Consider the following 25,448-nt stretch of genomic DNA (forward strand, 5'->3'; position numbering starts at 1 on the left):
ACACTTACCCTGTGACTACTGAATTAGGTGAGTGTAGGTAAGGCTCTGCCACTGTACCTTCAGCTTGTCTGTTTAAGCTGGGGGCTTTGATTTCTTCACTTTAATCTTCGCATCACTTTTTTAAAGTAACTCCTTAGCTGCTTCTTAGAGAAGGTGTGGCGTTATAGCTTGAAGTTCCTAATTCTTTCTTGCCTAGTTTCAGCAAGTTTGCTGATGAGTGATAGTAGGTGACGCTTTTGGGAAAATAGCATAGTGATATGTCACATAGCCTGCGAAAGGATCTGCTCGTACGACAGGTTTTATGAGCAAGCACTTTTAACTCCTGCCTTCACGAATGCTGGTCAGCTGCACACACGAAGTATCAGCCAATAAAAATGAAAAGATCTCTGACCTTCACCACAATAGTGATGCTTGACAGTGGCTCCACCAGTTCATCATTTTCATTGCTTTTTTTAAGGTACAGGAACTCATTTTGAAATATTTGATGCGTTATATATTAACAAGTCCAAATAAACAGTAAACATTTGAAAGGGAAATAAAAAAGATTGAGCCTCCACATTGATGCTGTTATTATTCACAGAACTGCCCACAGCCTGGCTGTGTGATGCGTAGACTAAAAGTGAGCCCCCATCCTCTGATTGCACTTTTGGGAGCTTCTGTTCCTTTGCTAAGCAGTTCCCCATCCTTCACCTCACATTTGTTGTAATAAAACCCCTGAGCATAGAGGATCAGTCACTAGTTGGTCAATAGTTGTTTGTAGTTGAGTTTTTAGTCATTACTAATGTGATAATCTTCTGTCACTGCCAGGAAATGAGGCAGATGGCAGGCAGTAAAATCAGAGTATGTTTCAGAGAACTTTTGCAGTTTTGTTTTGTTCTAGCCCAATTTCACCTTAATCTGATGATCCTCCTCTCTAGGCTCCACACTGTTGGGATTGTAGACATTCACAGCACACCTTGACCAAAAGAGAGAACAGTTTTAAGACATACATAATATTGCTATTCTTGGGAATTTTCATGCGTGCATACAGTGTTGCTATGATCATATTCATCCCTTCTCCTTTCAGCCCCCACACCCAGTACCCCTTGCAGCTTCAAGCCCTCTTTGTTTTAGATGACTTACCGAGTCCACTTGGTGCTGCCCATGCACTCATGAGTATGGGCCAACCACCGAACATGACCTGCTTATCAGAGGGCTACACCGTCATCCCCAGAAACCATCCACGTCAGTAGCTTCTCAGCTGGGGGAAAGGGGATGAGCCCCTCACCCCTCTGCTAGAATGTTTATGGCCGGGTCTTGTGGAGGCAGCTGCAGCTGTGGTGAGTTCATGAGTTCATTTGGCCTGTCATGGTTAGATGACACTGTTTCACTTTGGTCCTGTTTGACCTCTGGTTCTTAAAGTCTTTCTGACCCCTCGTCATACAGATGTCTCATTTGTGACTGTACACACTTGTTCTGTACACATTGATCAGTTGTGAATTTTTACATTAACCACTGCCCACTGCATAAATAAACTTCACCAAAGAGGTGAGTTCGAAGCCAGGCAGTGGTGGTGCACGCCTTTAATCCCAGCACTCAGGAGGTAGAGGCAGGTGGATCTCTGTGAGTTGGAGGCAAGCCTAGTCTACAAAGCAAGTCCAGGACAGCCAAGGCTTCACAGAGAAACCTTGCCTGGAAAAAAACAGCCTCCACTCTCCCACTCCTAGAAAAAAAGGTCTATGAATCACACTAACCTATGGGTATAAGAGATACCATTTTAGAGAACAGTTTGATAGTAGGTACATTTAACAATAGTAGTAGTAGCTTTTCTCCTGGTGCATATGAGCTCCCCAACCAAGGGTTCTTCTTAGCTGAATTTATTTTTAGGACCAGACATGCGTTTCCTCTTCTGGAATGAGCCTTAAGTCCAGTCAGGAAGCACTCCGGTTTTGCCTATAACATTTGTGTTACTATTGCACCTATGGGCATATTTTACTACACTGGTCATTATTGCAGTTCACAAGATTCGCAGCTAAGTAAGATTTTGGAAGACCTTTCTCTCAGAAGCCTATAAAGCACCTTCCCATACTTTAAGGAGGAAGCTTTCTTGTCAGTACTAACTTGATTTCTCCATACTGTCTCAAAGTATGTGGTGTCTTCAGCAACAGAGGCTTACCATCATGATCTGGTGAGCCACCAAGAATACTAGTATTATTTTAGTGGGTCTCCAGGACACCTTTAACAAATAACTCAAAGGGAGGTATCCATACTTTCCATTTGGAAACCTATGGCTTCTGGGAGAGAGCATTGTCCCCTACGTAAGGCAACTCCAGTTAAACTTTTAAAAAACATGTGTGTATATGAATAAATATGTGTATGTATACAGTGGAAGTTTATAATATAGTAGGTTCCCAATGGCTGAAAATCAGTTTTTTAAAAATTTAAAGACTTATTTTATATGTATAAGGGTTTTGCCTGTGTGTATGTATGTGTACCTGTTTGGGCAGGAGTCAGCACTGAAGTTACAGATGGCCGAGAATCACCTGGGTGCTGGGGGCTGAGCCTGCTTCTGGAAGAACTGCCAGGTTGTCTTAACATTGCTCTAGCTTCGGGGGGGGGGGGGGGAGCCCCTTTAAAACTCTAGTTTTTATTACATTTTATGTCTTTTGTTCAATGTTGTTACTATGGAGAATAATTTTAAACATAAAAATTTGTTTATCAGAAAGTAGTCTGAAAAAAGTGGAATGTTATGTAAGTAGACCTTTATACAATTAAAGTGTTAGGGTCACTATGACATAGGAGATGGACGAGGTTAAGACTAAACATTAAGTGGTCAGCTTTAGTAAAATAAAATTGTAGTGTATTGTGTATTTGTCATGCCTTCTTGTAAGAATGTTAATAATATGTCAATGGATATGGCATAAGAGCAGAGAGCACTTAAAAAATTACAGCTACAGCAGCCTCTGAGGAAATGGGTTAAGCACAAAGGCTGAGGTAGTGCTTGGGACAAAAGACAACAGCAAGGATAGATAAGAACCAGACAGAGTGTCCAGGAGCCGAGCCCTGCTGTGGAGACAGGAATACTCTGTGCTGTGGGCTGAGTCCCCTTCTAATCTGCATGTAGAGTGATACTGTTGCTTTTTCACAAATGCCAACACCTAAGGGCTGTCCACCTGGGATGAATGAAATGAAAAACAAGGATTTCTTCCTGTGTGGATTTGGGTTTGGGTTTATTTTGTGTATAAGTACGTTAAATGGTTTTTGTTTGGGCAGAAAACTAGCCTCTTTTCCTGTATCCAATTGATAGATACATTAGAGAAGCATTCCATAGTCTAAGTAAATCTGTTTTCTTTTTTTGTTTTTGTTTTTAAGATTTTATTTTTATAGTAGGTAAGGTGGCTCAGCAGGTAAATGCACTTGCTGCCAAGCCTGGCAATCTGAGTTCGATCCCTGGGACCCACAGAGTACAAGGTCATCCTCAGACTACTCCACACATTCTCTGAGATACACACACCCAGATATACACACAAAACACACATGTACATAATAAATAAATGAGTGTAATAAAGTATTTTTATTTTTTATGACATGTATATTTGTATGTTTGTATACATGAGTGCAGTGCTCACGAAGGCCAGAAGAGGGCACTGTATTTCAAGTAATTGTGAGCTGCCTGCCTTGAGTGCTGGGAACCAGGCTCAGCTCCTCTGCAAGTGCTGTGTGCATTTTTAACCATCTCAGCGTAGCAAATCCCTTATTTGAATCTCTTCCAGGAAGTAATCAAATTGGGATAATTCATTTATACCTTTTCCTTGACCTGGCAATATTGGCAGATAACACTGTGACCACAACAGTACAAGAGAAGATATTGTCACTCAGTTTTGAGAAACACTTAGGGCAATGATACGTGAATGTCTATGTCTGTCTGAGAATCTGGCATTGTAGGTACTGAAACCACTGTACTGCTATTTATCTCACCTCAGGAAATAGGAAACTGTTGGAAAGAGTGAGCCATGATGGAGCTTTCTAACAGTCCTTGATTTTCTCCCCAAATTGTTTTGGCCACCTGGAGTATAATATGGATAAGTCTGTTACTGTTTGCAGTGTTAATAAAGTAACAAGAAGCCCTTTTAATGGAGCATCTGTAGATACAAATACAAATGTATCTATACCTTGTCTGCTAGAGGTTTTTTTCTGTTTTTTTGTTTGTTTGTTTGTTTTTTGTTTTGTTTGAGACAGGGTTTCTCTGTGTAGTATCTCTGGCTGTCCTGGAGCTCTCTTTGTAGACCAGGCTGGCCTCAAACTCCCCAGTGCTGGGATTAAAGGCGTGTGCCACCACGGCTAGCTCATCTGCTGGAATCCTTGACGAAAATTGCTAGCATTGTCTTTATTGAACCACACTAGGCTGAAGGTATAGTGGATGCAGAGCACACATAAAAAGCAGACAACCAAAGATAGGATCAGCTGAGCAGCCTATAGTTTACCTAAACTTCTCTTAGGCACTTCTTTCTTGGCATACTGCAGGCTTTGGTGGCACATGCACAGGCAGATCTGTGAGTTCAAGGCTTGCCTAGTCTACAAAGAGAGTTTCAGGACAGCCAGGGCTGTTACACAGAGAAACCCTGTCTTGAAAAACAAAACTAACTAATTAAATAAGTAAATAATAAGCTTGGTATACACTTAGAGATGCAGATGTGCTTTTTAACATATATCGATAGATGCCAGAGTGCATGGAACAGTGTTTAAATGTATATAGATGTAAGAGCTCCTACCCAGAGGAGCAGCATTGAATGTGAGCTCCAATGATGTCTAAATCATGTCCTCATCTCATAGCATAAAAAAATAGGGTATCATCGCTAATGAAGATAGGAAAATGGTGGGAAGCAGAGGGAAAGAGAAGTCTTCAGGACGGCAGGCCTCTGCCTAGCCTCAGTGTTGCTGAGGACAGGGCCAGGTAATACGCATTGTTCTCTCCGCTAAGTAACCATGCCATTTGAAAAGCTAGAGGTTTCCAAAGCACTTTTAGGTTCCTCAGACATTCACCCTGGGTATTAAGGACTTCAGAGCTGTAGCCACTCTGAACTTTGTAGACTGGTTAGCTTTTGCCTTCACCTCTGATCCTTCCCAGCTGCTGGCCAGTGCATGCTGTTGTTCACAGACTGAGCTGTTAGTAAAAAGTAGTCAGAGAATTGGAACAATAACCAAGATCAAAATAGTAATGTCATTTACCACTGAAAGTATTAGTTATTCTTTTGGACTTACAGTTTACCAAATCTTGGTCTGAAACTGAGTAGGCTTGTGGAGTTGCCTGGCTTCCCAGTCATTTCTGACTGGCTGTTCTTTGTTCTAGTGAAATCAGGGTGTTTTCTTTTCCTCTTGCTTTGTCAAGTTCCCTAACAACAGCAGATTAAGTGAAAAGGGTTTAATTTTTGGCTTAAAGTCCCATCACGGTGGGGGAGACATAGCCGTATGGAGAGAAGGCCTGGTGATCTGAGCCAGTGGCTTATGGGTCACAAAGCATCAGCACTCAGGAAGCAGGGAATAAACAGGAAGTTGGGCCTGGCAACCTCAAGGCTGCCCACTTCTTTCAGCAAGCTGGGGGCCAAGTGTTCAAATGCATGAGCCTACGGGAGCCATTTCGTGCTCAGACCACAACACTGTCCTAGGAAGACGAAAGAAGGTACTTGCTAGAAAACTCTTAAGTCACATCACCATGGAGCATTTGTGCAACTATTCAGTTATGTGATAGTATCAAGCCCTCTTGCCGTTTCTGTATTCTCCTCATCACTGCATTTCTCAAACCTTCACCTGGACTGTTCTTCCTTCCGTTAGGACTTTTGGTATTGATGCTGAGTCTAGGCCCTCATAGCTACTGGGAAGCACTGCACCTCAGTTGTGTCCCCAGATGGACTAGGGTTAGTCTTACCTTAGTGTACACTAAAATTTGATTTTACTCTTGTTACCGTAGCCCTTGCATTTTCTTTTTGTTGGGAATCAAACCAGAATTTTAAGTATGCTGGCCAAGCGCTCTTGTCATTGAGCCACATGTTTGACCTGTAAAATTTAAATTTTCTACCCCACATTTTAAGATGTTGTTTGTATAGTTGTGTTTTTAAGTTCGTTATTTACCTAGCAACTTAAAACGGGTATTAGGATTTTGTATTTCATTAGTGGCTCTGAGATACAATTGCTTTGCTGTCACACTAGAATCTTTTAACCTGCCTGTTCAGGTTATGGTCCTAAAGTCTACAATGTAGTTGGATACATTAATTGGTAGGTGCCATGTCATCAAAGCCCTTGGGATTGGCAGGAGGATCCACAATTGAAGGTCATTTTTGCTACATAGTAAGTTGAAAGCCAGCCTGGGCAACAGGAGACCCTGTAAAGTCTTTGTTTTATGAACACTACTTACTCACCTAGATCTTAATTGTCATTGTTTTTTAAAAAATGTTATCAATACAGACAACTCCCTAAGCCACCCATTGACTTCATGTCAGGAAACTTTTGTCTTATTGTCTAGTAATTTCTGAATACATTTTCATATTGCCTCTTATAGTTCTGTGAATGTGAATTTAATATGAAGACGAATTGTAACCCTTGCTAAAGGTTTAGGATTTCCTAATACTGTCATGAGAACTTGATTTCTACAGATCTTTCTGTCTCATTGAAAGCCTATTTTCTCATGGTCAGCTTGTAAAGGTCAGTGAAGGACAGCCTTCTGGAGGAAGTGGACAGAGCATCCTTCCCGAGCCCGTGTGTATCACAGCTGTCTCTCTGGACTTGTTCCAGCTCCGTCTCAGTGGCTCTTAAAGAAAGGAAATCTTTTAGAGGCCAGCAGTGGGGCTCAGAACATGGTGCTGAAGGACACTTGCTTCCCAAGAACCGCCGCTCAGCGAGAAGTGTTTATAATTACACTTCTCATCCCCATGCAGCTGGCCTCTCCGAGCATCCTGTCCCTCAGGTGGCTCTGCCGCCCTCTTCCTCACCATCCCAACTGCTCGATCTTCTTCAGGCCCTTGATGTTTTCTCTGGAATAATTTGTACGATTTAGTTTTCTACCTTTCTTTCTTTCTTTCTTTCTTTCTTTCTTTCTTTCTTTTTTCTTCCTTCTTTTTTCTGAGACAGAGTTTCTCAGTGTAGCCTTGGCTGTCCTGGACTTATTTTGTAGACTAGGCTGGCCTCAAACTCACAGTGATCTACCTGCCTCTGCCTCCCGAGTGCCCGGCAATTTTCTACTTTTCTATTCTCTGTTTTGTTTTTGTTTTCTATTTTCTGTGTCCCTGGCCCCAAAATCCTGGAAGAATTTATAATTCAGTAAGAAGTTCGGCATGGTTATAAATTATTTTAATGAGTGTGTAAAGCTACAGTATAAATACCTGCAAGAGACGGGGCTAACATTAAGAAAAGGATTAATTAACTCAAAACATTTATAATAATAATTTTCAAATAGGGTAATTAGACCATTGAATTACAAAGCCTTACTTGAATCACACTGTTTGTATAGCAAGTCTAGAAGGAAGTCTTTAATTCTTGTAAGTCAGACCAAGTGCATACCTTTAATCCCAGAACTCTGGAGACAGAGACAGGAGGGTCTCTGTGAGTTCAAGGCCAACCTGGTCTACAAAGAGGGGTCAGGACAGCCAAGGCCACATAGAGAAACCCTGTCTTGAACCCTTCCCCCTCATAAAAAAAAATGAGAAATACATACTGGTTATTCAAAAAACTATGACTTTCTGCGTGGGTCGAACACTGAGGTCCAGAAAATACAAGGTGCTTGCTTCAATAGTTGTACCTATTGGATGCTTAGGCTGCCGATTCAGTCAACATAGATGCACCTCTACTTACAGATAGATGTTTCCACATCTTTTTCTTATTGCTCATAGCTTTCTGATGCAGATAGAATATAAATTTAAAACAAACTAACAAAAACATGTTTTAAACATTTGTTTCCAAAGACAGAGAGTCTCTGCTTTGTTCATCTGTTATATAGAATCCCAATTTGCAGTTGAGTAATGGTTTAGCTTCATAGTCTGTTGTAAAATGGTACCCAGCTAGACGTGAGTGGTAGAAGGGTGTGCTGTAGTGATCAGGTAGTTGGCCTTAGCCAGGAAATGACCATCATGTGCTAGAAAACATGGGGTCTCCCTCCAGGTCTCACGAACATCAGGAGCTTTGCCTGTTGTGTGCTAATGGGCAGCACAGTGATTGAACGTGATAGTGAGGAGTGTTGCTCATCAACAGAGGGGCTGGCTTTGTTTTTGAGGTGGACATAATAGCACAAATCTAATGTAAGTATGAGACATAGGAGGAGGAGGAGTTCAAGGCCAGCCTAGACTAACAAGATGTTGCCTTAAAACAACAACAACAAACACTTTGTAGCCTAAGAATGAATATATAGTCCCAACATTCTGAACCAGTGGAATTTTCAGTGACTTAGTCCCTTTAGTAGCACATACCCATAATCAAATACTTAGGAGACTGAGACAAGAGGACTGTGAATTTGAAGTCAGCTTAGTCTGCATAGCTAGTTAGTTAATGGCCAGCCTGAGGCCATATAATGGAATCTTTGTGTCAGAAAGCAAGAGGTAGAATGCTTGTGTGGGGGGTGGGGCATGGTTTTCATCTCTACCCGCCTCCTTAAATGAATCCATTTGTTAATGGTCACATCTCGGATCTTTGGTTTACTTATATGTAGAGTGGTAGTGGCTACCCCCTAAAGAATGGTTGCTGACATAGCTGTAAAATGTTAATTGTTAAGTCCCTTTGCTGCTTCTACACTTCCATGTGTGAGCCCAGGGATAGCATTTTATGCCGTATGGGATTGCCACGAGAAGACAGAGATCTCTGTCCTGGCTGCTGTGTAGTTAGTTCTGTGATGCTGGTTAATTCCTTCTTTCCAGAATCTTGAAGGGGTTTATGGCTTAGCCATGCAAAGAGAGTTAAATTGTGATGTTTGCTACATACAACCATGCCATTGTGCAGTAAGCCATAAAAATCAAAACCTGTTAGCCGAGCCAGTGGTGGCGCACACCTTTAATCCCAGCACTTGGGAGGCAGAGGCAGGCAGACTTCTGTGAGTTCAAGGCCAGCCTGGTCTACAAGGCGACTCCAGGACAGCGAAGATAACATAGAAAAACCCTGTCTTGAAAAACAAACAGACAAAACCAAAATACATAACAACAACAAGAAACTGTTTGCATTCTCTTTTGTCATAGAGAACAGTTGAGATTCTGGGTTTTGAATAAAATAGGTGTTGAAGTGGTTATGTGCTGTTGATGTCTTAGCACCATTCAGCAAAGAACACAGTAAACAGCTGCTATTTTGTTGTGGCTTATGGTTTGGTTTTCTTTGTATTTGAACCTTTTAAAGCTAGTACTTATTTGGCATTTCTTTTGGGAGAAGAGTTAAATGTATATTTAAAACCTTCACTTGAGCCACATTAGTGCTTTGATTCAAACGTGAGTTTGATTCATTTGGTCTTTTTACTAGGCAGTGAATTTTCTTTTAAATACAGGAAACATATGGACTAGATAGTTGGGTTGTGCTTGCCCCACAGGCATGAGGACCTGTGCGGTATACCCACAGTAAACTACACGCGCTGGTGTCTCTGAAGAAGAGACAATGACAGGCAGATCCCTGGGTTTGCTGGCCAGCCAGCCTTGTGCACGTGGTGAGCGCTAGGCCATTGTGAGACCCTTATAAAATAAAGTGGAGAACAGGGAAGACAGCAACACCAACCACTGTTCCCCACATACAGGTGCATGTGCACCTGTACACATGTAAATATAAGCAGGAGAGATACAGTGATTACATTTTTCTAGTTGTTCAGTGGGTCTCTTCTGTAAATCTGAAGAATATTTTCAGTTACTAAAAAACATTTAGTCATGATCTTCCAGTTGTCTGTTTCTCAGGGCTTACAGAAAGCAAATGATTGTAGGATTCCTCTGCCTTACCTCCTTGATGAGCTGTCACTGTGGAGCATCTCATGATCACTTGTTCATTTTTGAGAAGTGCTATGGTGGAGCTATCTGTTAGGTTGGGATCTTGGTAAGTCATACTGACTTGTGATGATGCTTTGTACTAGTGTGTGCCCACAGTACTGAGGGTGGGGATGAAGGTGGTTAGAAAGACAAAGTCCCGTAGCCTGTGACGGACGGCTTAGATATGGGTGGATATGAGACTGAGGAGTTGGGTGGTGACAGGTTTCTCGGCTATGCCACGCCCCTTGCTTCCTTCCCTGTTAATGCTCTGTTTCTGTGCTGTGGTCTGCAGGCTGTCTTCCTCCCCACTTTCACTGAGTCAGCTGGGAGCACTGTGTCTTAGCTTTTCTTCTGCTCTGGAGTTCTGAGTGTAATTATCACCACACGTACCACACGGTCTTCACATTCTGGACTTTACCCTATAAGGGCCAGAAGAGGACATCCATCTCATTCTTCCTTACCTACTATAAAGGGGGACCTTCTTTGGGTCGCCAGCTCCCAAATAATAATAATAATACAGACTTTTTTTATTATAGAAGCTTGGCCTTTGCTTAGGCTTATATCGCTATTGGCCCCTTTATACTAATCTATGGTCTGGCTCAGTACCTCTCCACAGTGCTTGCACCTGACTTTTTTCCCTCTGTGTCTCACTAGCTACTGTCTTTGCCCATGAGTCCCACCTTCCTCTCTTGGCTTTGCTGTAGGCTGTTCAGCTCTTTATTAGCCCAACGAGAAGGTGTTGGAGGGAGTGCTTACAAATATGGTGCTGCCATATAAATAAAAATACCAAAGACTGTCTTGTAATCAGATCAGAAATCAGCATGTGACTAATACAAAGACAATCTTTATAGAGTGCACAAAAAGATCACCCCCACGCCTGTTGTGGTGGTTTGTATGAAAATAGCCCCAGTGGCTCAGAGAGTGGCACTGTTAGGAAGCTGGCCTTGTTGGGGATGTTCTTTGAGCTTTCAAATGCTCACACCAGGCCCAGTGTCACTCTGTCCTGTTGCCTGCTGATTCAGATGTAGAACTCTGAGCAGCCTGTCCAGCAGCTTGTCTACTGACATGCTTCTGCCATGATGATAATTAATTAAACAGCTGAAGTGTAAGCCAGCCTTAATAAATGTTTTCCTTAATAAGAACTGCTGTGATCTGCACTCAGGGAGGTAGAGGCAGATGGATTGCTGTGAGTTTGAGGCCAGCCTGGTCTACAAATCCAGGACAGCCAAGGCTACACAGACAAACCCTCTCTGACCCCCCCCCAAAAAAAACCCAAACCCTGATGTGGTCATAGTGTCTTTTCAAAGCAATAAAACTCATAAGACACCTACTCAGCACCAAACATGGTCCTGAGACAGGACCACATCCTTGATGAAGAAGCAGTATCTATAGCCACTGTGTGCTGCTGCCATATGCCACATGATAGGGTGACCGCATCAGCAGGATGCCTGGGCCTCCTGTGTGTGTCTGTGCACCATGTACATAGCTGGTGCCATGGATATGAGCCTCCGTGGGCTAGAAACTGAATCTGGGTAGGGGCCTCTGCAGGAACAGCATGTGTTCTTAATAGCTGAGCCATCTCCAGCCCCTCTGCTCTCTTTCTCACTTTGCATCATTTGCTTCACTTTTGTGGTGCTTGACTTTCCAGTTTCACTTACTGAATGAAGGAAAACTATGTGAACAGCAGGGCATTAACTGCTCTTTTCTCTTTAAGAGAAGTCTTGGAAGGGTTGTGAGTGTTGGGGTGAGCTCTGGTACATGGCACAAATGTACTCAGAGGACAGCTCTGAGGAGTTGGGATCCAGGGATTGAACTCAGGCCGTCAGGTGTTCATGGCAAGTGCTTTTACCTACTGAGCTATTTATTTTGACAGCTCTAAGTTTGTGTGTTTTAAAGGTTTCAAACGTCATCTTCTAGATATCCCTCTGAGACTGTTATCTCAAACTGAAATCCTTTCAAATTACTTAGCTATAATTAAGGGGAGCATGGTACTGACACAGAGAGTCATAGGTTCCTCAGCATCTAAAATAATTCATCTCAGGAATATTAAGACTTGGTACAGATGAATCATGCTGCAAGGAAAATCACCAATGGCATTTTGTTACGGGACAATATAGTTAAATCATGCTTTTAAGCTGGGTGCAGTAGCACACACCTGTAATCCCAGCACTTGGGAGGCAGAGGCAGGTAGATTGTTATGAGTTGGAGGCCAGCCTGTCTACAAAGTGAGTCCAGTGCAGACAAGGCTACACAGACAAACCCTGACTACAGAAACCAAAACCAAACCAACTAAACAAACACAACTATGCTTTAAAAACGTTGGGGAATTGGAATGGCATGGGCCTTTAATCCCAGCACTCAGGAAGCAGAGGCAGGCAGATCCCTGAGTGCAAGGCCAATCTGGTATACAGAGTGAGTTCCAGGACAGCCAGGGCTGTTATACAGAGACCCTGTTTAGAAAAACCAAGATCAAACCAAACCAAACAAACAAAAAACAAATGAAGAGCCAGAAAGGTGGCTTTTCAGTTAAGAATACTTGCTCCTACAGAGACCCTCCTAGCACCTCTGTCCTTCTACAGGCACCTATACTCCCACACATGACACAGACATAATTTAAAATAATAAAAAATATTTAAGGAAATTACAGAGGTTACCAAGAAGAGACTTGATACCCTATGAGCATATACAAGGGGAGGTAATCGCCCTCAGGAACAGTCATAGGGGAGGGGAATAAGGGGAAAATGGGAGGGAGGGAAGAATGGGAGGATACAAGGGATGGGATAACCATTGAGATGTAACAAGAATAAATTAATAAAAAAGAAAAAATAATAAAATAAATAAATACACTTCAAATACATTGAAAAAAAAAAGGAATTACAGTGGTTAAGATGGAAAGACTAGCTGGGCATGGTAGTGCACACCTATAACCCCAGCACTCAGGAGACAGAGGCAGTCAGATCTCTGTGAGTTCCAGACCAGCCTGGTCTACAAAGTGAGTCCAGGACAGCCAAGGCTACACGGAGAAACTCTATCTCGAAAAAATTGGGGGGGAAAAAATGGAATGACTAAGCCGTTTAATTTCATATTACTGCATATGCTGGGCGATGAGTAAAGAAGGAAAAATACTTGGATTATTCTGGGCTTAAATAAGCAATGACCCATTGCTTGAGACAGTCTTGTAAAAATTTCCAGGCAAGCCTTGAACCTGCAACCTCCTGCCTTAGCCTAAGGAGCTAAGATTGCAGGCCTGCACCACCAAGCCTGGTGAGATGGGAATTTTTGGTTTAGTTATAGCTTGTTTTTTATTCTTTCCATTACCTCTGTTTTTATGAGACCCGGCTTAGAAAAATCTATTCAATATTTTAAATTTTTCATTAACTCTAATTAAATGTACATTGTTTTTCTAGTATCTCCTATAATAAATTCTTTATAGCCTAGCTTAGGACAACAGTCTAAATTAAAACACTTGAGTTACTACTGCTCTGATTGTTGAGACAACAGGAAGTGAGCATTTACGTGTCTGTGGTCAGGAATTGTTTCTCTCTGACAAGTGACTCTGCTCTTCTCTTCAGGGCATTGTTTGGGGACAGCCGTATTTCTGATTCCATAAAGCGGTTTTCTATGTAAAGTTTGCAGAGGGTAAGAACAATGCCTCCACGACCATCTTCGGGTGAACTGTGGGGCATCCACTTGATGCCCCCACGAATCCTAGTGGAATGTTTACTCCCAAATGGAATGATAGTGACTTTAGAATGCCTCCGTGAGGCTACACTAATCACCATCAAACATGAACTGTTTAAAGAAGCCAGAAAATACCCTCTCCATCAGCTTCTGCAAGATGAATCTTCTTACATTTTCGTAAGTGTTACCCAAGAAGCAGAAAGGGAAGAATTTTTTGACGAAACAAGACGGCTTTGTGACCTTCGGCTTTTTCAACCCTTTTTAAAAGTAATTGAACCCGTAGGCAACCGTGAAGAAAAGATCCTCAATCGAGAAATTGGTATGATATAATTTTTAGCTAATTGACATTATCATTGCTAAACTGCAAATAACTATGACATCTACTCTGTTCTATTTACTAACAGACTTTGTTTGAATTAATACCTTAGCAATCTTTAGGTGTAGATTTCTTTGAAAAAAATCTAAAGTAGTTTTTTTTTTTTAATTATTTATTTACTATTTATAGTGTTCTGCCTACATGTATGCCTGCACAACAGAAGAGGGCATCAGATCACATTATAGGTGGTTGTGAGCCACCATGTGGTTGCTGGGAATTGAACCCATGACCTCTGGAAGAGCAGCCAGTGCTCCAAACCTCTGAGCCATCTCTCCAGCCTTCTTTTTTGTTTTGTGTTTTGTTTTGTTTTTAACTACTGAGCTATAGAACTTTCTAACACTTTGATAAAACTGTAGGATTCTCCTTAAGGAATGCAATTAGTAGGAGGACATAGATCTGTTATAGCCAAGTTTTGTTACTCTAAAAAAGTTGATACCGGGCGCGGGTGACGTACCCCTTTAATCCCAGCACTTGAGAGGCAGAGGCAGGCAGATCTCTGTGTGTTCAAGGCCAGCCAGGTTTACAAAGTGAGTCAAGGACTATCAAGGCTACCCAGAGAAACCCTGTCTCAAACAAACGAACAAATAAAGTTGATAATGGATTGTGGATGATGCATATATTATATTTAAAATGCTTGAGGCCTCATCAGCTCTGTCGGGGATTTTGTTTGTTTGTTTTTTGTTTCATTTTGGGTGGGGTTTTTGGTTTGTTTTGTTTTTTCAATACAGAGTTTCTCTATGTAGCTTTAGCTGAACTCATAAAAGTAGATTTATCAAAGTTTTTTTTTTAATTTGTAGAAACCTTTTGACTCTTCTGCTTTTCCAAATGTGTGTAGTTCTCTGTAAGAACCACACCTGCCCTGCATTCTTTATAAACATCTTGTTTTTTAGGTTTTGTTATTGGCATGCCAGTGTGTGAATTTGATATGGTTAAAGATCCAGAAGTCCAGGACTTCCGAAGGAACATTCTGAATGTTTGCAAAGAAGCTGTGGACCTGCGGGATCTGAACTCGCCCCACAGCAGAGCAATGTATGTCTACCCTCCCAACGTAGAGTCCTCCCCAGAACTGCCAAAGCACATCTACAACAAGCTGGATAAAGGTAAGGAGCTGGCCGCTGCACTGACAGCTCTTCACTGTGCTCATGGCTTCTGCTCGCTTGCTTCCTGCTTGTCCGGATGATGAGCTTGAAGGCAAAGACTGATGTACCATGAGAATTGAGTGCTCAGTGATAGTCTGTGCACAGAAAGCACACACTTACTGACTCATCTTTTGGTGAACGCTCATCTCTCTACATCTGAGGAACCGAGTTTAGAGTTCACTGTGGCGTAGGATGCTAATAGAATTAGAGCTGATTATCCTTTTTTTTTTTTTTTTTTTTTAACAAATAAAAACAAATGGAGCTGTGGTCTAAAACACTTGCTTTACATGTACAAGGCTTGGCTTTGATCTCCAACACTACCAAAAAAGAAAGGAGCTCATAAAAGTAAGCACAAATGGGGCTGGAGACATGGCTCAGCGGTTAAGAGTACTGACTGCTCTTCTAGAGGACCAGGGTTCAATTCCCAGCACCCACATGGCAATTCACAACTATCTGTAATTTGAAGATATGACACTCACACAGACATACATGCAGGCAAAACATTAAAGCACATAAAATAAAAAGCAATCAAAATAAATATAAGCACAAATACAAACATTTTAAATGACAGGAAAACACTGTTAAGTGCATCAATCTGTCTGTGTGTACTTTTCTAAAAATGAGTTTCAAGAAGTTTTTACTCTCTGCTCCTCTAACCATAACCAGAAAGGATATCTAGTTAACTGACTAAATAGAGTTGAGGATCTGGTGGAAACAGGCAATATTCACACCTGCAGATTCTCAGACACTGTCCACTGCTTAATTGATTTTAATAGGAGAAAAATGGAAACTTCATTTTTCCTTTTTCCTGCTTACCCACTTATTCTTCCTGCCATCGTTGCTTCATTCTAAAGAAGGTGCTGTCTTTCCTTTAAGTTGTTTCCCACTTCCGAACTGCTAGCTCTGTGAAGCCCTCTCGAGTCATTCTTGTGAATTGTGTCTTTCAGTTTAAAGTGCAGGTCTGCTCCGCCTTGGGGCCTCTTGATCCACTAGCCCAGTGAAAAGGGAGCCCTTGGATGTTGTGTGAAAGCCTGCCAGAGGGCACAGCGCCTGTTCCCACCAGATCCTCCTTTCTATCTAGTCAGTTAACTAGACATTGTTCCTGGGTATGGTTAGAGGAGCAGGGAGTGAGAACTTCTTGACACTTGTCTTGAGAGAAGTGAAGTAGGCACAGTGATGCGTCTAACAGCGTTTTCTTTTCCCAGGACAAATCATAGTGGTGATCTGGGTGATAGTCTCTCCAAACAATGACAAGCAGAAGTACACTCTGAAGATCAACCATGACTGTGTACCCGAGCAAGTCATTGCTGAAGCCATCAGGAAGAAGACGCGGAGCATGCTGCTCTCTTCCGAGCAGCTGAAACTCTGTGTTCTAGAGTACCAGGGCAAGTATATCCTGAAAGTGTGTGGCTGCGATGAGTACTTCCTAGAAAAGTACCCTCTGAGTCAGTACAAGGTGAGTGGTGTGCACCACCCCAGGCCTCTATATGCTCTTAGCACAGTGTTTCCAGGATTAATAGTTAATGTTAGAAAACAGCCTTTGTAAACCTATTTTACTAGCATATTTGAATTATAAAAAAATACTTATCTGCCACTGAGCTATATCCTCTAGCGGCCATTTATGACATACGTATATATTATGTGTTTTGATCATAGTCACTCCCGTTGAGATGAATGAATTTTCCCACTCCCACTGATCCCCTGATGCCCTTGCTCTGAACCAGTTCCCCTCCTTCTTCCTTTTCCTCTTCCCTTTCCCTTTCCCCTTCTCCTTCTCCTCCTCCTCCTCCTCCTTCTTCAATAATTAATTTATTCTATGTGCATTGGTCTGAAGGTGTCAGAATCCCTGGAACTGGAGTTACAGACACTTGTGAGCTGCCATGTGGGTGCTGGGAATTGAACCCGGGTCCTTTGGAAAGCAGACAGTGCTCTTAGTTTCTTAAGAGTACTACTAACTCTCCTCCTTTTTCTCTGTTCACTGAACACATTCCTATGAGAAGCAATGGTAGCATGCACATACCAGTTACTGTTTAGTATTATAGACACTGGCCTTCAGGAGCTGAGAAGTGGGAAAATAGGGAGTTATGGTGTGTATAGACTTGCTCAGACTAAAAGTCTGTATTTTGGGGGCCAATAAGATGGCTCAGTGGATAAAGGCACTTGATACCAAGCCTAATGACCAGGGTCCAATCCCTGTGATTGAACTTTATGCATGCTCTGTGACACATGTACATAATTACACATAAGTACATATATACACAATATATAAACCAAATTTTTAAAAAATCAATCTCTCTCTCTCTCTCTCTCTCTCTCTCTCTCTCTCTCTCTCCCTCTCCCTCTCTCCCTCTCTCCCTCTCCTTCTCCCTCTCTCTCCTTCTCTCTCCATCTCTCCCTCTCTCTCCCTCTTCCCCCCCCCTCTGATGGACCAGTTTGCTAAAGTGCTTTGGTGTACAAGTGTGAGGTGTACTTGTGTTTGGACCTCTAGCACCTACACGTAAAAGCCAGGTTTGGCAACCTGTGCCTCTTCCCAGCACTAGGAATACAGACAGGAAGGTACCTGAAGTTTTCTGACCAGCCAGCCTGGTGAGCTCCATGTTCAGGAAATGATCCATTGCAATAAAGTGGGCAGTGACTGAGGAAGAGGCCTGACCTTAAACTCTGTGCATACACATTTAGTATTTTGCTGTGAAGGGTAAAATGATAATGTCAAAATCTGCCCCTAGTTTGTTATTTTATATAAATACATTCAGAGGTTCTAACCACATTATAAACAAATGGCTGCTAACAAGTATGGTCTATGTTTAATTTTTAAAATCACCTTTATAATCAATATGTAAATGCTCATAGTATACCTACATGTTTGGGGCTGGAGAGATGGCTCAGCGGTTAAGAGGGCACTTCCAGAGGATCCTAGTTCAATTCCCAGCACCTACATGGCAGCTCACAACTGCCTGTTAACTCTTGTTCCAGTAGATCTGACACCCTCACACAGACATGCGCTCAGTCAGAACACCAGTGCACATAAAATAAAAATAATTTTAAAATATTCTTACATATCATCTTTGGAATGAAAGAATCTTATGGGAAGTGGCTTCTTTCATCACTCTGTGCTCTCTTACAGTACATAAGAAGCTGTATAATGCTGGGGAGGATGCCCAACTTGATGCTGATGGCCAAGGAAAGCCTGTACTCTCAGCTGCCGATAGATAGCTTCACAATGCCGTCATACTCCAGGCGCATCTCCACGGCTGCACCCTATATGAATGGAGAGACATCCACGAAATCCCTCTGGGTTATAAACAGCGCGCTCAGAATAAAAATTCTTTGTGCAACCTATGTAAATGTAAATATTCGAGACATTGATAAGGTAAGGTCAAATGCTGATGTTTACTCTATTTAAGTCATTTTTTAAAAAATTATTTTTAGATTTATTTATTATGTATACAGTGCTCTGCCTGCATGTAATCGTGCAGGCCAGAAAAGGGCTTCATATCATATTAGATGGTTGTGAGCCACCATGTGGTTGCTCGGAATTGAACTCAGGACCTCGGCAAGAGCAGTTAAGTGCTCTTAACCGCTGAGCCATCTTTCCAGCTCCTGTAAGTCATTTGTTACTATCCTCTTCTGAGCATAGTATAATCTCAGAAAATAAAACAAGTAATGAATTTTGTTTGAGTTATACTTGATTCGGCTTTCACACAACCATGCTTCTGTCTATAATCCTAATACCCATAAAGTCAAATGTTTTATACAGTATATTTAGTTAAAAACAATGATTGGACCTAAAGTGGATTTCTTTAAAGACTTTTATTTAATCCCATTATGTGAAAATATTGACATCTTAATGTCTTTGTGAACTGTTCCTCTAGCTTCAGGAGTTTGATGTAATACTTGACACCAGCTTATCTTAGAAAACTGAAGGCCTCTGTATTTCATGCATAGTGCCACAGGCTTGTGGCTATGTTACTTCCATAGTGGTCAGAGGCCCCAACAGTTCATTGTAAATCTATACATATAAACCACCTGAACAAAACATCTCATGATGGTCTCGCGTAGAGCAGTTAAGTTACTTTGTAGTGTTTCGTTCTATTGAGTGCTCATAAGCCTACATTTAAGTATATATGTATATACATGTATAAAGAGTGTGCATTTTTCTTTCTTTCTTTTAGATCTATGTTCGAACAGGTATCTACCATGGAGGAGAACCCTTATGTGACAATGTGAACACTCAAAGAGTACCTTGCTCCAATCCTAGGTAAGATGGTGTTTGGACATGTTTTCTGTCGTTAGTGTTATCCAAGTTTGCATTTCCATTATTTACACATAGAACATAAGGACTTTCTGTGACTGGAGTGAACGGAGCAAGGTCAAGTCTTGATGAGTGGTTTACGGCCTGAACCCTTAAGGCAGTCCCCGTCAAGCGACTCCAAGAGCAGACACATAGGGATTTAGTTGCAGGGTCTGTGGGAAAGCAGCTGCTGGACACCCTCAGATTCCTTCTTGCTTAGATACGCTGAGGGAATGGAAGGTGTTAAGAGCTTGCAGGCCCCTGTTTCTTTGTCTTTCTTGTGAGAGATGCTTGATTGAAGGTAGACTTTATAGAATGCGGTGAGACCTGAGGAGGGCTCTCGCAAGGAAAGCAGACTGAGTTCTGATAGTCAAAAATTAATTAATTAATTAACTAAAATGCTGGTCTTTATTACAATTCTAGGGTTAGTGACTCTCCTAGGGCCTAGGACCAGTTCACAGTGGCAGTCACTTGTCTGTCAGGGTGAGCGGAGGCAGTTGTCACCTTACCTAAGCCACTAAGGCCAGTGAATCATTGGGGTTAGATGGTACATGTGACAGCAAGTACTTGTTAAAACAATAGTTTTATTTCCCACTCGCACTCCTTGTTTGCTCGAGTAGTGGATGGGCTGATTGTAGAGGATTTAAAACAGACAAACCAGAAAACAGTATCTTTGAGGAAATGGTAGACAATCTTTTTATAAATTGGTAAAAATCTGTAAACCCACCAATCTGACGAATTCCAGGGGACCCAAAATAATGTTTTGGTTTTTTAAGAACCAACAGTAAGACGTTTTAAAAGTGGGAAGAGAGGTTGGAGAGATAGTTCAGAGGTTAAGAGCACCTTCCAAAGGTCCTGAGTTCAATTCCCAGCAACCCATGGTGGCTCACAACCATCTGTAATAGGATCTAATGACCTCTTCTGGCATGTAGGAGTACATGCAGGCAGAGTACTGTATACATAATAATAAATAAATCCTTTTTTTAAAAAGTAAGATTTCATAGTAGTTGGGTACAATGTTGACATTTTAGAAAATTAAAATAACTGTTAAGCCAGCTGTGTTTAAGCCCACATGCAGTGTTTTCCCACTTTTCTGTGCAAGGGGAAGGAGGTCAGGAGTTCATCTTCATCTCCAGTTACATCGTAGCTCAGAACCAGCCTGCGCTGCAGGAACATCTCCCCTGACCCGACAAGTCATAAAATTCTTACGTTTAGTCTTTACCTTGCGAAATTTCTGGTTAGGACTGGAGAGACGGCTCAGTAGTGCTGCTCTTCCTGAGGCCAGATGGAGTCTCCAGCACCCACAGCCACTGAGACTCCAGTTTCAGGGACCCATCACCCTCTTCTTGTCTCTGCAGGCAACTGTACTCGCATGCATCTGTATACTATGTGTGTATACAAATAAAAATGCTGAAATATTTTACTATTTAATTACTTTATTAGTAAATAATTTTATATAAAATAATAAAAATATATCTTTTTTTTTTTTTTTTTGAGACAGGGTTTCTCTGGGTAGCTTTGGCTGTCTTAGACTCACTCTGTAGACCAGGCTGGCCGCGAACTCGCATCGATCCTTCTGCTCTGTCTCTCCAGTGCTGGGATTAAAGGCGTGTGCCACCATGCCTGGTTGAATTTTTTTTTTTTTTTAAAGTAGAGGCTAAATCCCTATGGTGGTAGTATAAAAAATGTTAGCAAATCCTTAAATTTTCTATATTATAAAAATAAAAAATCATAAGTATTTCTTCACTAGTATGTTTCTTTTGCCTTTATAATCCTTACCAATTTCTCCTATTTTAAATGTAGGGCTTCTTTAGTTGAGATTTCTATAGTCTTTGTTCATACTATATTGACCAAATATAATTCTGCATGTACAATTCAGTAAATGGAGGGGTTTTATCTTAAAACTTTGAGTGCTTTTTATCTCGTAATTTTTGTAGTAATTTTTAATACTTTCATTTTGAAACAGTGTACTTCCTCTTGTGACTAATTGCTTTAAAATTGAAACCCTGAATCAGGTGTGGTGATTGTCCTGAAATCCCTACATTCAGAGGCTGAGACAGGAAGGTTGCCATTAGTTGCAGGCCAGCCTGGGCTAGAATAAGACTGTTCCCAAAGACAAAATTTTAAAAACTGTATCTTGGGACGGGTGGAGGTGGGAGGGGTGCATCCACACTGGCTCATGGAGGCCAAAGATTTCCTGGAGACGCTCACTGTCCTTTAACATATCAAGTAGATTGGGTGGTCTGAGCAGTAAGGCCCAGGGATCCACCTGTCTTTTCCTCCCTGGTGCTGAGATTGTAAATGCACACAACTACACCCAGCTTTTGTCACATAAGTTCTAGGAGTTGAGCTCAAGTCCCTGTGCTTGCAGGACAGGCATTATACTGATGAGATCATCTCCCAACCCTGTGTATAGCCTTCATTTTACTTTTATTCTGGCTTATTTAGATTAGGGAGTTATTCTGAATGATACTGAGTATATATAACTATATATATAACTATAATCATTACCTAATTCTCATTAGCTAGTTTCTCTTTCCTGTTTGTATGGATTTTTATCTTTCAAGACAAGGTTTCTCTGGGTAGCCTTGGCTGTTCTGGACTCACTTCCTCCTGGAACTCACAGAGATCCTTCTGCCTCTGCCTCTGCCCCTCTGCCCCTCTGCCCCTCTGCCCCTGCCTCGAGATTACAGGCATGGACCACAGCACCCAGCTAGATTTTTTAACAGATGAAAATTAATTTTGTTTGCTTAGTGAAATCGTACACATAAATGGATAAAAGGGTACAGATCACGGGATAGAGAGATGCTTGCTCTTTAAGTGTGGTGACTGAATTCAGATCAAAGTACCTGCGTTAAAGCCTGGAGAGACAGGGCATGACTGTAATCCCAGCACTGGGAGGCAGAGAGACAAGTAGATCTTGGGGCTCATTGGCCCAGCTAGGCAAGCCAAAACAGGGAGCATCAGGGTCTGTGAGAGACCGTCTCAAAAATGATGGCAGGAGTGAAGAAGACAGCCGCAGTCAACCTTTGGCTTCCCCGTGCACGTGACTCGAGATGGGCATAGTGAATGTGCATGTGCACACTTACATGCACTGAACACAAAGCATAGCCCATGGATTTGATCACAAAGCTAGAGCATGCACACAAAACACTTCTCCTGGGCTGGGAAAGCCTGATGGCCTGACTAAATTTTTTTTGTTTTGTTTTTAAAGAGCATTTAGGAGAAACTTTTTAAATTTTAATTTTATTTACATTTGTGTTCTGCACATATATATATATCTGTGTAAGGATGTCAAATCTCCTGAAACTGGAATTGTAGACAGTTAATAAACTGCCATCTGGGTGCTGGGGATTTGAACCTATGTCCTTTGGAAGAGCAGCCAGGGCTCTTAAACACTAAGCCATCTATCTCTCCAGCTCCCAGCCTGACTGATTTTGGTTCTTGGAACTCACTTAAAAAGGTGGATTCAGGGGTCTGAATATCTTCGTTTACCTCACATGCATGAAGCCCTAAGGTTCCATCCCTAGCGCTGGTAAACTCAGGTGTGACACAAGCCTGTAATCCCAGCACTCAGAAATGGAAGGTGGGAGGACCAAATGTGTAAAGTTACCATTGAACACAGCCAGTTCCAGGCCAACCTGGAATATGTGAGACCCGGCCCAAAAACAAAATGAAGCTGCATATAATGGCTCATCTACAGTCCCAGCACTTCTGTAGGGACAAGGGAGGTAGAAACAGAAGATTGTGGGCCTGTAACCTGTGGGACACAGCACAGTGGCGTACAGTAGCCTGTGGTGCACAGCACGGTGGCATACAGTAGACGGCAAGAACTGATTCATTCTCCCCCCATCACACAAACACAAGCACACAGGCAGTAATCATTTAAAAAAAAAATGCCCCTCATGCTCATTCCTAGTCTTTTAGCTTTTCCTCTCCTAAAGAGAACAAGATCCTGGCTTCTTCAGGTTTATTTCAGTGTTGGATTTGGGTTGTTTGCCTTAGGGGACGGTATTTTGAATAGTTCAATTAGAAGTCCATAGATAACACATTACTGTGTTTTGTTTTTAGAGTATGCATCTATTCATTTTCTAGGGCTTTCAACTTGGTTGTAACACATGATGTACTTAGTCCTAGTGCATTCCTTGCCACTGCCTTTGTCTTTTAGAGTTTCATTCATGAGGTCATACTCTGTATGACCAGTAATACTGACTTAGGCACCGCTCCCACACCCACCCCAGCTTTTGAAACAGTCTCACTATGTAGCTCTAGCTAATCTGGACCAAGCTGGCTTCAGACTCACAGCCTGCCTTTGACTCCTCAGTGCTGGGATAAAGACGTGAGCCACCACAACCACCTTTTGGCCATTTTAATACAGTTGTGTAATGTGTCTTTGTTTTTGTCGTTTGCCTTGTCTTTAGTGTTGATGCGTGTGGAGCCATGTGCACTCTGAGCATAAAGCTCTGTCTGTTTATTCCTGCAGGTGGAACGAATGGCTCAACTATGATATATACATTCCTGATCTTCCTCGAGCTGCTCGCCTTTGCCTTTCCATTTGCTCTGTTAAAGGCCGCAAGGGTGCTAAGGAGGTAAAGTGTCGCACGTTAACTGACTGCTGGTGCCTCTGACTCAGACTTTCCTACAAAATGGGCAGGTCTACTGCCATGTATAGACTACTCCTGCCATGGGTGTAACCCCAGGTTCCCTTGAACACAGAATTGTCTTTCTCGGCCTCTCAAGTGCACGTGCCACCATGCTGGCTATTTTTTATTCAAGTAAAATATGAATTGATTAAAGCCTCGATATATATTAGTGATTTTATCATTTAAAAATACATTGGGAGTTGCCAGGTAATAATGGCGCATGCCCTTAATCCCAGCACTCATAAGGCAGAGGCAGGTGGATCTCTGAGTTCCAGGTCAGCCTGGTCTACAAAGCGAGTCCAGGACATCCAAGGTTACATAGAGAAACCCTGTCTCAAAAAAACAAAAGAAAAACAAAGGAAGAGGACATGTGAAGCAGTGCAGGAGTTGGGTGTGTGGTCACTCCTGCAATTACTGCACTGACACGAACTCAGGGTGTACATAATTCAACAGATTAATTTCTCAAGCTCTCCCAACGTATTTTGGGGTTTTTTGTTTGTTTTGTTTTGTTGGTTTGTCTTTCTTAAAACTGAGAAAATACATGAGATTTCAAGTGAGCAAGGGACAGAGAGCCCTTTAAATTTGAAAAACCAGTGTGGCTGTGGTAGACTTTGTGTTCCTCAGACTATAGATATAACTGGAATTCTCTTCCCAGGGAAGAAATGTATTTGGAAATGTGTGACTTATTCAAAGAATCATGAATATTTTCTCTGTTTCATTAAGGAGCACTGTCCGTTGGCCTGGGGAAACATAAACTTGTTTGATTACACAGACACCCTAGTATCTGGCAAAATGGCTTTGAATCTCTGGCCTGTACCACATGGGTTAGAAGATCTGCTGAACCCTATTGGTGTCACTGGGTCAAACCCAAATAAAGTAAGCTTTTTATTATCACAAATTAGTTTGTTTATGACGGCTAAGCATAATACATGTACAGTAATCTTTGTTCTCTTGTAGGAAACTCCATGCTTGGAGTTGGAGTTTGATTGGTTCAGCAGTGTGGTGAAGTTTCCAGACATGTCCGTGATTGAAGAACATGCCAATTGGTCTGTGTCCCGAGAAGCTGGATTCAGTTACTCTCACACAGGACTGGTGAGGCACACCCTGAGCTGCTTCTGTGTGGACAGGCGCTGCGTGGCTTGCTAGTCCTGGTGTGGACACTGTTGAGCTCTGTAGCAGGACTCCAGTCACAACATTTTCTGTATCCCCTTTTCCACCTCCTCTTGCTTTATGTGAAGGCCTGTTGGGTGCTGGTATAGATGCTGTCATGAAGTTGTGGTCTAAAGAGATGTCCAAGATCATACAGCATAGGTCCCAGGGGTGGGAAGAACAGTAGTGTGATGAGATACCTCAGGTGCG

General features: G+C 42.0%; 1 protein-coding gene across 3 annotated transcripts in view; it reads left to right on the forward strand.

Annotated features, from left to right (window-relative positions):
• PIK3CA (phosphatidylinositol-4,5-bisphosphate 3-kinase catalytic subunit alpha) overlaps positions 1 to 25,448 on the forward strand; it is a 71,695-nt gene that overhangs the window by 22,481 nt on the left and 23,766 nt on the right. For 2 of the 3 annotated variants that reach the window (XR_014776654.1, XM_084768484.1), the window contains exons 2-9: positions 13,532 to 13,959; positions 14,907 to 15,116; positions 16,361 to 16,611; positions 18,280 to 18,525; positions 19,328 to 19,413; positions 23,930 to 24,035; positions 24,813 to 24,965; positions 25,047 to 25,181. Coding sequence is in view for 2 of the 3 variants with exons in the window: in XM_084768484.1 (XP_084624610.1) it covers positions 13,608 to 13,959; positions 14,907 to 15,116; positions 16,361 to 16,611; positions 18,280 to 18,525; positions 19,328 to 19,413; positions 23,930 to 24,035; positions 24,813 to 24,965; positions 25,047 to 25,181 (1,539 nt within the window). In the remaining variant the exon portion in view is untranslated. Of the gene's footprint in view, positions 1 to 105; positions 1,320 to 13,531; positions 13,960 to 14,906; positions 15,117 to 16,360; positions 16,612 to 18,279; positions 18,526 to 19,327; positions 19,414 to 23,929; positions 24,036 to 24,812; positions 24,966 to 25,046; positions 25,182 to 25,448 lie in introns of those variants that run through there. The other variant, XM_084768485.1, reaches the window with a different exon arrangement.

The sequence above is a fragment of the Acomys minous genome (assembly GCF_964271855.1).
Source record: "Acomys minous genome assembly, chromosome: 19".
NCBI classification, from domain to species: Eukaryota; Metazoa; Chordata; class Mammalia; order Rodentia; family Muridae; genus Acomys; species Acomys minous.